The 13,379-nt window shown below is 39.0% G+C and overlaps 1 protein-coding gene across 5 annotated transcripts; it reads right to left on the minus strand.

Moving 5' to 3' along the window:
* Positions 1-428: 428 nt before the first annotated feature.
* Positions 429-11,035, minus strand: FXN (frataxin). Of its 5 annotated transcripts, none has more exons than XM_068667571.1 (6): positions 10,793-11,035; positions 10,261-10,343; positions 8,779-8,899; positions 5,211-5,308; positions 4,673-4,781; positions 1,988-2,123 (listed from the first exon to the last, which is right to left on the minus strand). In XM_068667571.1, exons 1-5 carry the CDS (start codon positions 10,925-10,927, stop codon positions 4,673-4,675), a joined length of 546 nt encoding a protein of 181 aa, XP_068523672.1. In that variant the 5' UTR covers positions 10,928-11,035; the 3' UTR covers positions 1,988-2,123. The 5 variants fall into 5 exon arrangements, with proteins under 5 accessions (XP_068523670.1, XP_068523669.1, XP_068523672.1 ...); XM_068667572.1 differs by lacking the exon at positions 1,988-2,123 and adding an exon at positions 2,788-2,803; XM_068667569.1 differs by lacking the exon at positions 4,673-4,781 and having other exon boundaries at positions 429-2,123; positions 10,261-10,340; positions 10,793-11,019.
* Between the last annotated feature and the right edge of the window lie 2,344 nt (positions 11,036-13,379).

The raw sequence follows: 13,379 nt of genomic DNA on the forward strand, positions 1-13,379 counted from the left end.
GGGAAATCAAACTTTACACAATGGATTCTACATGCTCTACGTGCAATTGTATTTTGATGTGAACAACTGTACAAGATGGAAAGGCATAGAGAATGAACCCCAAAATGTGAATCACATGCATGTTTATGAATCAATTACATGCAAATTACGTGAAATAATTTTTGGAATAGCCAATAGGAAAAAATAATTACACAAGTTACATATGATCAAGCAAAGAAAGAAGCAAGAGGAAGTATCCTAGATTCTAATACCAGGTAATTAACATCTATCCAGATGTATCTAAGTAACTTTCTTAGTTACTAGGAGACTGATTGGAATACTATTGTTTTCCATGTGCTGTAAATTATTTTTACCGTTCTAAATTCAAAACAGCAAAAAGATGTTCTGTTTTTAGCTTTCATTTGAGGGGGAAAAAAAAAAGAAGCCGCTTTCATTCTTCTATCACTTGCTACTCCTTTTATTTACCTCATCCAGTGGAGTATATACAGGTAATAGTGACCATGTCAAATTTTGATTGAAAACGTGTAACAGTTTGCACAATTAACATGATCACAGTTTTCACACTTAATCACGATCTGGTTCCAAGGGAATGGTATTCTCTAATTAACAGTGGGAAATAGCTAGTAACAACATATATTTTAGTTGTAAGTACAGGACAATGATGCTATCTAGCTATTGTTCTTTTGTAGCGGAATGAATCACACCTGTAATAATTCCAGCTTGTCATGATTCTCTAGCTAAATAATCAGAAGTGTCAGAGGAACCACGAAGAAAATTAATTTGCTCTGAACATCTTTTCACGCAATTAGAAAAATACGTTAACAATATGGTATAAGTTATCTCAAGAATTAGACAACAACTTTGTGCTCCCATTTCATAGGCAATTCAAGAACAATCAGTAGCAATAATACTGATACTCCATACAACAGTGCAAGCGTTAGTGTTCTTGTGGTTCAATGTTTTTAAAGCTTTTTGGTGTAAGATCTGGGGTATAATAATTTATTTCATTATCTCTTTTTTTTTAAAAAAACATATCTTAAAACCAAAAGGGAAATGTTTCTGCGTGAACATGGTATTAAGGGAAGTCTCACATAATGGTTAAAAAAGATAATCCGAGCCCACTCACCTAAGAAATGCAGTGGTACAATTTTTGCTATCATGAGAGAATCTCCATTTACCTTAACTAAAAAACAGGCAATAAATTACATCTTTTTACTCTGTGGAGAGTAAAAACAGGAAGAGAATTTCACAGTAAGAGAATAAAGTATTTGCAGAAAGATTGCTGCACAGCTTAAACATTACACGCCAGCCTTTTTGAATTCCTATGATGCTTACAACCATGCAGACCTGTTGGTAGTTTTAAGTTTAGCTCAGAAAAATATCCCAACGTAAAAGAAATGAGAATTTGGAGAAAAGAGCAAGTTCTGCAATACTGAGAAAAAACTACATCCATCACACAAAACGAAAAGTTTTGCCACAGTCACGTCCTTTATGACACATTCAATTTGACTCCTACGCCTTATTTACCTGCAGTAACATTAAAATCCTATCAGTAGCTGCAACTTTTACTGCAAGGCATCAAAGTACCACAGCTTACATCATTGTAATTCAGAGGCATTTCTTGGTTTTGGGCTAATGTCTCAACAAAAAAGTTTGACATTCGTGCGCTTGTCAGAACTCACCCAGCAGGCCAGTCCATGCAAAACTAGAAAGTAAGAATCCACAGCTTCTGCAGTAAGAAAGTAAGAAATGCAGTCACAGGAAGGGAGACCTCAACCATGTGTTCAACCATGGGCATAGATTCAAGCAGTGACACAGAAACCCAAGGGCTGAGCACTTGAGAAAAATGTATTATTTTCATATTGCTGCACAACATGGTGACGTCAAGAAAAACAGTAAGCTCGGGTACTCAGGAAACAGGGGAGGGCTTGTGCTTCAAGTCTTTGAAGTTCCGTGAGGTAGAATATCATCAAGTATCTTCTTTTCCAGAATATATTAAGCAGGACAAATCCAATTTAGTTTTTAATGCTGTTGAAAACTCTTTTGATAGTAGTTCATGAAGAGATACTCTATCGTGAGAATACACCCAATTCCGTCCAGTCCAGTCATAGCGCTTGGGCCCACTAGAAAGCAAAACACATGGTGTAAGTACAGATTGAAATTCATGGGGACCTGTTGGAAACATGTATTTATATGTAAACCAGAAAGTGCCCAGGACAAGGAAAAAGAGTAGAGAAGGATTTGTGTGGGGAAGCGGAGCAGCAAAGGCCAGACCTTCCTGTGCCATCTAACAGACGCATCTGAAAGGTGACAAGATGTCTCAGATCTGACAAGCAGACACACATTCCCTTCCTTCTTGCTTTTGGCATTCATCTCCCCATTTTCATGCCTTACCCCCCTTCTTCCCTCACCCACATAATCTTCTTGCACACAACTACTACAAAGCATACTTGTGTGAGGCTGAATCCATGCTGTTGATTCGCTGATACAGCAGAGTTACATGCAGATATTCTAAACGCAGCAGAACACATATCACCAATCTCACTTTCTTTTTGAATGCAATAAAAGACTTTACCATCTAAAAGCACATATATTGCCATGTGGGAGATTTACATGAAAATTCTGTTTTCCTCTGTGCTATCGTATAGTTTTGGGCTCGATTCTTCAGCCTTACATTAAACATCAGGAAATAACTTGAACACTTGGGTTGCATTACAGACCTTTGTATCCACCTAATTCTCCACATCTGAAACAGGAGCAATGACTGAAAGGTGCTCACTACTGTTAACATCAGCTACAGAAGCTAAGAAAAGAGAAAGGAATGAAATGTTCAGCAGGGATAAACAGGGATAAACATCACTCTTATCCTTGAACTTAAACCGATAGGACAAAATGCCTTGGAACTCAGATGACTGCATACAAGGTCTGCCAAGAAGACAGACTACATATACATGAGGACAATCTGCAGATTCTCTACAAACATAAACACTAACCTGAACCTCAAATACCCTGAATTGTTCACCATATTTAAATGACGAACTTTCAGACCACTAACCAAACTATGAGAAGTCACAGATGCAAACAGAAGTAAGAATGACTTCCATTGACGTCTCACTTGCTGTATGTGAACTGGGAACTATTCTCCAATGCTCCAGTCACTTTGCCATGCATTTCTCACTTGTCTTTGCAGATCAAGTGTATGTTTATACTGCCCTACAGCCAGAGAGCAACAGAATGGGATGCAGCCATTCATGAAAACCAGGCTAAGACAAACCATTTAATCAACAAAGGCAAAGAAAAAAAAATTGGTCATCTGAACTATTTTTAAATGTTACTTAGGAAGTATCAGTGATAAGGTTGACATATGAAATACCTCCACAGTTCTCTGACTCTTCAAAATTCTGTAGAAATATGATTTTTTCATTTACATTTATCATTTGAGGATCTTTTGAGCACTAATAAATGCCTTCAAAGGCTAAGAATTAATTTATCTCTCAAGGGAAGTCTGCATACATTCTCCATTCACTGCACAAATTTCACTGTACATTCACTGTACAAATTTTGCAAATATAGTATCAACTGCAAAGTGATCACTAAGAGTAACAATTGCTTATTTCCACTCCTAGTACACTGCACTTTAGCAGTATGTCACTCCATATCATACAGTATTTGCTGGAGTTGCAACATGTACTTTCAGAGGTTAGGAAATAAGTGAACGTGTGATCGTATTTCAGGAAACACTACTGTTTACTATATTACCAGTTAAGCAAGCACAAAATGGAATGCTTGTTGGTGAGTCATTTTTCACAACAGATGTCGAAAAACATCATCAGAGAATTTTCAAGTTTCTTGCATATATTTTTATTCACCACTTTAACACATAATCATTCACAGGATTCCCTATTCTGGTGCTTGTGTATCTTTACTCACAGAACTCTCTGAATTTTGGTTTTCAGAAATGGTTGAAAACTTCGTGTGGGACCTAAAAAATCCTACTTTCCTCTTAAGCAGAATCCAGATTCAGGAACTGTTTGTTGCAAAATATATGAAATGAATGAATGACACACAGCCTGCATTTGTCTGAATGATAAGATTACTAGGCCAGTGCCTTAAAAAGTCACATACCTGTTAAATAAATTATTTTTAATAAAAAACAATTCTGGGACTGGGGAGGAGGTTAGTAGTAGACAAAAATGACTAATAAAATGTGCACCAATCAGTACTTAATTACCCTAAAGTGAAGTTAAAATTTTATTTAGGTAATTTTTTATCTATTAAAATTGATCCTCTTGAAATCTTAAAATTCCCTTGAGCTTCTCTTTTTTTTTCTTTTTTCTTTTTTTTGTTGCCATGCAAACCCTAATATGACATTCTATTACTGCGAAACCATTCCCGGTTTTGCAATTACTACATTCTTTATGAGCGGCCTTCAAGAAGTATGCCTGCGTAATTACTGGGTGTGCTCATATTTTCCAGCTAGCTGGTTCCTTCACCAGTAACAGCGACTTGACTCCCTCAGTTCTCTCCTTGGGACAGTGACAGGGGACACATTTTTTCGAAGGGGGAATCAGCCTCAATATTTCCCTTATTATCTGGCTGCCCCTACAGGTGAAACCAACCAGAAAGCCTACAATGGATCAAAACACAGCATTAGAGAAGGCAGAGGGCACACCTAGCCAAGGCTTCCATGAAGTGCAGGAGCTTGACAAAAACAGCTAGTGGGTGAGCACATAAACATATAAAGCAGGAAATCCCAAAAGCTTGAAGGGGAAGGAGCCACCCTGTTTAAATACAAAGAGTAGTTTAGATTATAACATCATCATTTCTTTTTCCAACAGAAGTTTTTGTTTTCCTTTTTAATCATGGCTGTGGTTTTTTTATTATTATTATTATATATTTTTTCTGAGTAGCCTATATTCCTGTAGATAGTAGCTTTGGACTGGAACAGAGTATGAAAATTCTGTTAAGCATTTCCTGGATTTGGGCATATCAGTATATTACGCCATGCCACACAGCTCAGTAACAAAATCTTACTGAACATTTAGATTAAATCATGTTTTGAGTATATACTCGAGAAAAGGGCTATTTATGGCACTACATAATCCATGCAATGCTAAAAAAAAAAAAAAAAAAAAAAAAAAAAAAAAAAAAAAAAAGGAAGTACATTTCTACTCAGTCTTCAAATGTTACATACCTTACACATAACTTACCTAGTGGGTGAGGACAGCCAAATCTGCCGGTTTGGTGTTTGTTTATTGATTACATATGTTCCCATGTCTCCACCTAATTTAACTGTTAAAACTCCACTCTTAAATCACAAAGAAAATAGTGAAAAATTTAAGTTTGTATCCTGTTACTTGACAAGAGTTACATGATCTGCAGTTTGTAAACAGAAACTTACACATCTGTATCACATTCCCAACTATTTTCCAAACAGTAACAGCTTGGAAGAATGATTGTTATGAATCAACAGTGAGTATCAATACCTTAGACAACCTGCACATCTTTGAGCCTGACCTAGACTTCAAAACTTCTGGTTAGTTTGATTTAGTATTTGCTCCATTCACAACAGCACTACTTAAATAATACTCTTGAGCTTTGTCCTGTCATCTTGAAGCTCATAGTTTATTTTGCAGTGACTAAAACAACACTCAAACCCAACTTTTTCTACCCATGAACTGGTGTGGTTCCAAATCAAGAAGATTATCTGTTGAGACTACATCCCTGATCCATCCGCTTTTACCTAACTTTTCTTCAAGTAACTGTAACAGTTTCCAAGTGAATAAACACAACTTTTTCTCCAATAATTCTAATGAAGTGCCTAGATCCTGAATCATACCTAAAAAATGTTCCACTTCTAAACTCCAGGTCTGTTTTGTTTTAGTTATGCCAGCTTCAGACCATTATCCTAGCAAGCATTTCTGTTCTCTATCTTACTCACATTTCTTAGTGACAACATGATTCATATTTCTCTGACATTTTCACAAGTGTGTTCTGAAAAGCAGCTGACAAAAATGTTTCTGTCCTAAGGAGCATAAAAGAGTAACAACATTTGGACCCGAATTAACCTACAGATGATCTGAATTTATGCTGGTTAAAAATAGCATCCCAGCAGAACACGATTTTATGATTCAGTTAATAGCCATATTTAACCTAAAGTTCCTCAAATGTATCACACCTTATAGCACAACAAAGCTTCTTTGGTGCGTCCGTATTTTTCACACCTTAGAATATATTACCAGAGCTACTGTTGCTGCTAAGGCTATTACCTATGTAAAAACACCTAATCGTGGGAAAAAAACATTTTCATTTGTGACTGCCTACAAACTTACTTTGTAGCCCGTCCAGCAGCTTAGAGCCCCCTTCTCTTACAAAGTAATTCCATGTTACTAATTTCTGACATATCTTGAAGTTCGTCAGCAATGAAATAATTCTTGCAAGGTTTGACTTTTCTTTACTCCAGTCTCCATGCTCTTATTTGTGCTACTACATTATAGATTTACAGCTGTGAGCAATAAAATATAAATCAAGACATCCCTGGTTAATACTGCTGGCAGGTTGCCCTGCTGGTTATGTTAATTCAGAATTGGCTTAGAAGGGCAAGAAGAGCCTACTTCTCTGGTTGTCATCAGTTCAATCTTTTCTATGTATCTGCAGTCTTACATCTGTAGAGATAGAGCAGAGTAAGAGCATGTTGTGATGATTAGCCCTGAATATGGATATAAAGGTGTCGGTATTCTTCTGTGTGTTCCTTAGTGCCATGTTAAGTACTCAGCATTATGTTACACTGGGTGCTACAAAAGCACTGTAAATAAATTGGTTTCCAAAGAATTAACAAAATTTTATACCATTGCTTACATTATGTGTCAGCTGTGGCAGAGTACTACTCCTCTGTCATGGCAAATTAAGTAAAGGTTAACTTCTAGTGCTGGGTTTTTAAAACTTTTAACCCTACATTTGGCAACACTTTTGAAATAATAGAAAAGACAACTTGAGCTGTTAGGAACTTTAAATACAAGATACTTTGATCATATTTTAAGAAATTCTACTGCATATGTTTTTTACTATCATATGAATATTTTAGGGCTCCTGGTAAAACGTATATATTCCTCAAAATAGATTTTTTTTTCCTTCTGGGCACGAATATGTAAGTTGTGTGAAGAAATGAAGTTTATTAAGAACTCATAGGTATAAGAAGACCTTCACCACGTTCGCCACCTTGTGGCTTGCTGCAGCACTAGCCTTGCTTGTCTGGAATTACCCTCAGTAAACCTGGCACTATTCAACCCTTATCTCTCAACAGAAACTTTCAAGGCAGTATTCATCGTACAGTCTGTGCAACAAAGGCATACACGTAAAAGTTAGGATGGATGTACAAACAACTCTTTAGAGCCCCAGAGGGAGTGCATGTCAAGCGCAAAACACTCTGCAGTGCCTCGAGATAAGATTACGGCAGAAACCAATTCATAACCTTCAGATAACAAACTTTAAAATACTACAGAAGTTAATGACAATGTTTTTGCTAATTTTTGTCTTAAGCTCTTTAAATCAGTCTAATCGATGAAAATATGCTGAAACATACGGAATAGTAATAGTTAAACAATTCATTGCTATTCACCAGAAAAGTAATTAGACACAATGTTATTACACATTGATTAAAGCAAGGAATAGTATGTGCTAAGCGCAAGAACACAATCTAAGGAACAATATTTTACTTTTTATCTTAGCTATGAAAAATAAATAATAAACATTATGATGACATAAAGTTGCACAGGAGCAGGTCTGAAAACTACAGTTGTGTTTTTGTTTGTTTGTTTCCCCCCCACCTCCGTATAACCCAAACCATCTGGTTCAATGTCCTGAGCATAAAAACTTAACTGAGAGAGCTAGCAGAACGCAATCTCCAAATGGTAAGATTGGAACAGGGAACAGTAGTTACGCAAAATAATAATTAAAAAAAAAAAAAGCTTTATGGAAAGACCTGCGCTGCAGACAGCAGTGTAGGGAGAAATGCACTTTCCTCCTAGTCACGTATATGGTTTTAAGATACAACCCATTTCAGCAATTTTACATAAAACTAATAAACTCCTTAAAGAAATACAGTGGCCATTTCTGTCTGTCACCCTGTAAAGCAATATGAGTGGGTGACCTGTTAAAGGCTCCAACTATCAGGCTATCAGCCACGCAGCGTCTCATGTGACCAAAGCCTTCTCCCTGTGCATGCTCACTTCTCAGTTTTGCAACAACCTGTTGAGACATCCTCCGTTGATCCTCTCCACCACAGGCTCAACCTTTATCAGAGCCAGATCAAACGTAATCTGTCACGGCTGTTCAAGGCACATGCTCCCTCTCAGTACTCATGGCCATCAGTGAAACTGCTCTACCAGTAATGTGATTTACACATACTACACCACATAGGCCTGCTCTAGCATTTACCTTGAAGATGCCAGAAATCTTGTTGCTGATGCCAGAAATCAATGTAAATTTAGAAAGACATAGAAACTGATTTCTGATTCGACAGTGGTCTCTACCTCCTCTTAGGCTCAGTCATTATTCTATATTACGCCTTTCCCTACAGACTAAACATTTTAAATTGTCAAATCAGATAACCACATCACTTTTTACCAAAATAGTCAGTAGAAGAGACATATTTTTAGCAGTAAAGCTGTAAAAGAAATACTTTTTAAGTTCTGTCCCTAAGGTGACTAGTTTAAAATTCTCTTTCAAAGAAATAAATCTACAATAATTAAAAGTGTTAACAGAATATTTAAAACATACCCCTAAAGAGACATCGTAATCTTCTGGGGTAAAAGGCTTATCGGTTAGGTCCTCAAAGAAATCTGCTAAGGAGTCCAGTGTTTCTTCAGCCAGTTTTTCATAAGTGGTCTCATCTAAAGAGCTACGAACAACATAAAATCACATAATTAGGAAGGAAGACATGGAAGGCAGAATTTTCCATATAATGAAAAATACCAAGACCGTGGAGGACACAGTAATCATGAAACAATCACATTAAACAATCAGTCTTTTTTTTTTTTTTTTTTTAAAGGTGATGTAGGCAGGTAACAACACACCTTATAAATGGCGTGGAATTTTAAAATTTGTGTAGTAGAGAACTCCAATTAAAGACCATGTACTTCTTTTTTTAGATAATAGTGACCTATGAGTATTAGGAAGATAGAATTAGGTGTCAAAATAAGGCATTTTCATAGAAGAACCTTCTGTAAGAACAAAGTAAGCCATAGTTAATGTTTGAAACTGTATGGATAGACACAAGACTCTCCCGTTTAGAAGCACAAGTAATTTGACTATACGGAACCAAATGTAGCTACAAGCAGAGATTTAGAAACATCAATGTCAAATGTCATGTCTACATGCAGCACTTGATTTCTCCCCTGGAATTACCAACTAGTTATCATTTAAAATGCACACATGAACTAATGCTTTTACAATTAACTTCTTCAGCTTCTCAAAGAACCCTTGTAGCCATTACATAAGGCTTACAACACTTACAAAACTGCTTCTGTTATCCTCTTTAAGTCTAGAAATGCTATCAAATCACTGAAGTTTTTCTTAAAAAACTGTAGCAGTGCCAGCTTTTAAAGATTGTTTTAAAGATTCTGTTGGTATCTCTACCAACAGACAATTTGGTGAAATCACTTGTTCTGCTAAGAGATACAGCAAAACAGGAGTTACTGTGATCTACGGGGACTCGGTATATTTCACCTGATGTAGAATGTACTCTTTAAAAACATTTCTTATTAGTTAATTACCAAAACACACTCCACACCACTTACATCAGGGATACCACAGAAATACCTACAGTTCCAGAGAACAGAAGGCGTGAGGATTAGGCAGGACTCACGTACTGATTCAGGATGCAATTCAGGTACCTAATGGTAAGCACCATTCTAGACATCTGCACAATATTTAACTGGGCCTCCAACTGCAGCATCATCCAGGGAGAAGTCTCTCACGGGTACCCTGTCACATCCTGCCTGTGAAAGGCACGATTTTCATGTTCCCTGACAATGTGAGATGGCGCCAGGCACCCACCTTTCGGTACAGGAGTTGTTCCCTGTGTAACCTCCCAAACTCACACAAAATGATTTTCCCTAGAACTGTACTTTTCCTGTGAATCATTGTATCAACATTATATTAGTTTGATAGCTGCACCACATCTACAATTGTTTTAGAAGGCACAGGCGATATTTTCATATGAATAACATAGTCTGGGAATATTCTCAGAACAACATTTACCTTCTGTCACTCAGAGTCCCTGCGTTTCTCACACTCACAAACCGCACCGCCCTGCTCTTCAGCTCCGACGCACACTGTAGCTGCTGTCGAAAATAAATGTCAGTAAAAGGGAATTAAACGTTAAAACGCGAAGAGCATGAATCACGTAGTGGTCACACAAACTGAACAGATTTGAAGACCTCGCCGTCCTCAAGTAAGATATTTATATTCTGTATTACAGAGCTAATACCGGAGGAATTATGCAGCTTTAGTCCCTTGCATGACTGAGTCCATCAGTAATATCCTTGTTTTCTGTTACAAGCGAGTGAGAAAAAAAAAATAAAAACAAATATAGATATAGAATGGAGAGCTATTTTTTTCGCTGTAACACAAAATGACAGAGGAGGCCCGAGCCACACTCGGGCTCCCCCCGGGCTCCAACCCCGCGGTGCCGGAGGAGCCCCCCCGGCCGCGGGGCAGGCCCGAGGCCGCCCCGCTCCCCTCCCGGCCCCCTCCCGGCCCCCTCCCGGCCCCCTCCCGGCCCCGCACTCACCGCCCGGCCGCGGACGGCGGCGGCGGCCCCGGCCCCGGCCCCCTCCAGCGGGGCGCCCCCGGGGCCAGCGCTCCGCCGCCGCGCCGCCGCCCGCCGCGCCGCCCGCACGGCGCAGAGCGCTGCCGGCCTCCACATGCCGCCGCCGCCGCTCGCTGAGGAAGCGGCCGGGGAGGAGCCTGCACTGCACGGCCCGGCCCGGCCCGGCACGGCCCGGCGGCGGCTAACGGGAGGCCGCGAGGCCGCTACCGCCCTCCGCCGGCGCCGCGGGGAGCAGCGCAGCGCGGCTCGGCCCCGGCGCCCACAGGCGCTGCCCCGGCTCGGGCTGCCGGCCCGGCGGGGCGGTGTGGAGCTGGGGAGCGGTGTGGAAAGCGTTACTTACACACACACACACACACAAAGCAAAAATAAATAAAAAGCAAAAGACTTACCATGGAGATAGATAAGAACTAACAGGCGCTTACTGCTTGATTACCGTGTGCTGCGTTTTTACACGTCTAAAACTCTCACTTGAGTAAACGGCTGGCACCTTGCGATGCTTCAGGAAATAGGCCGTCAGCTTTCAGCAAAACTTGGTGTGTTTCTTTGTTTGGTTGTTTTTTTTTTTTTTGTTTGTTTGTTTTTTTTGTTGTTTTGTTTTGTTTTGTTTTTGTTGTTTTTGTTTTTTGTTTTTTGTTTTTTTGTTTGTTTGTTAAAGCAAAACTTGGTGTGTTTTACGTTTGTTTGTTTGTTTTTCTTTCAGCCAAAAACCCAGAGAATTCAAGTAGGCTGTGCACATTTCAGCTGAGACTTTTGATGTGTGTAGTTGAAAGCGGTTTTACCAAACCAGGTAACTTAGCTTCGCCACCCCGTCTCTTTCCAGCAGTGTCCTGAGTGCTGTCCAGTTGCCAGTGCCTTCTCTCGGACTGTATGCGTCCTTGTTGCAGTCTGCCACTGCAGTTTTTATATGTCATCTAGACACAAGATGCTCTCTTGTTCCTTGAAGACTGATCCCACGTGCTTATCACTACTGGAAGAAACTAGTTGTGTTTTTGCAGCTACAGTGGTCTAAACGTTGAGATAAAGCTTGCAGGGAGAAATAACTTTTATCAGTCCGAAAAATATGTTAGTAAAGCAAACAGTTCTTTTTTCATACGTTGGTGGGGAGAGGGTAAAGCAGCTGGAAGAATGCTTTTTTTTTTGTTTTAGTAAAAGATAGTGCCTGCTTATACTTTGCCATTCCTATACAGCATCCTATCTAGTTTGCCATTTCTATAAAACATTATATTTTCTGGTAGTTTCCAGGTAGTTTCAGTGATTTTTCTTTAATGGTCCAAGGTTACATGCAACTCTCAGTAGGAAACGTGCATCTCTTGTTTCTAAGTTAATAACAAGTCAATGAATTAGTGTAGATGGAGCATTTTCTTCATTGTTAGCATTCTTAGTCTCGAAACTCTCAAGAAATTGACAACAATGTTCAGGGTAATGAATTTCACAGTGCATTACTACCAGAGATGATTGTTTCCACAACTTCAAAAGGGTACAAAGAATGTGATTTTTGCAATGATTCATTACATTTTTTTGTCACGATCCTTGTTCCTTAGATTAATGTTCATACCACAGCACGTTGCTATCCGTACCTTTTTAGGCTGGCATAAAATACCTGCCAAGCATTTCCAGATGCAAAGTGGCTGCAAGCTCAGGCCTTGTGCCTTCAGTCTGTAAAGAGTCAGTATCAATCTGTGAGCTACCGCATGCATCCTGGCAAAAAGGGGTTAGCAAATGGCCTCTGTGTAGCACAGCTGGAGTGCATGACCTCTTTTATATGACCTTTATCACTGCCTAGCGTTCTGGGTTTGGGCAAGTAATATCAAGTTATATGAAATGAACTTACCTGCAGCATAAGCAAAGGCACCAGGAAAACAGACCTGGGGATAGGAGTTAGTGTTTTCAAACTGCTGAATTCTACTGCAAGGACACAAAGTCACAAAGTACTCTTTTTTTTTTTTTCTTTTTTTTTTTTTTTTAATAACTGAGGATGACTATTCAGTGCTATTAGTAAAGGCAAAGCTCAACCTCTCAATGCTATATGATTAAGTTACAGGGCCAAATACACATATCTGGAGTTATTCACAATGTATCAGTAAGCAGGCACCAACCTGTGCTTTTTCTTTCTGGGCAGCTTACAGAGCCAGAATATTCAGATACCACTGCACCACGTTTGTGCCCTCATTCTTCAAATTTTGCTCCCCGTGGTGAGTTCCATCTGTTTAGACCTTGATAAATAGTCCAATATATCAATTTAACACCCCAGGGAGCTGACTATTTATGCCTATGCCTTCTGTACGTATTTTATTTTTACTTGACATGTATTGCCATATCCTCTTCATAGATAAACTTCTTTGAATTTTTATCAAAGTGCTACCAATGCAAAATGAAGAGAAACCAAATATCCAGGCATTAAACATACACATCCTAAAAGCCCTTTATAATCGTTGGTGTTTAAAGTTTTACACTATTTCACGTGCTAGAGAAAGAAATGGATTCCAAGTTACTGATCATTAACATTGCTTAGCTGTAAACCCTCTTTCCCCTCAGTGCAACCATGGGG

This window comes from Anas acuta, chromosome Z (assembly GCF_963932015.1).
Source record: "Anas acuta chromosome Z, bAnaAcu1.1, whole genome shotgun sequence".
Lineage (NCBI taxonomy): Eukaryota > Metazoa > Chordata > Aves > Anseriformes > Anatidae > Anas > Anas acuta.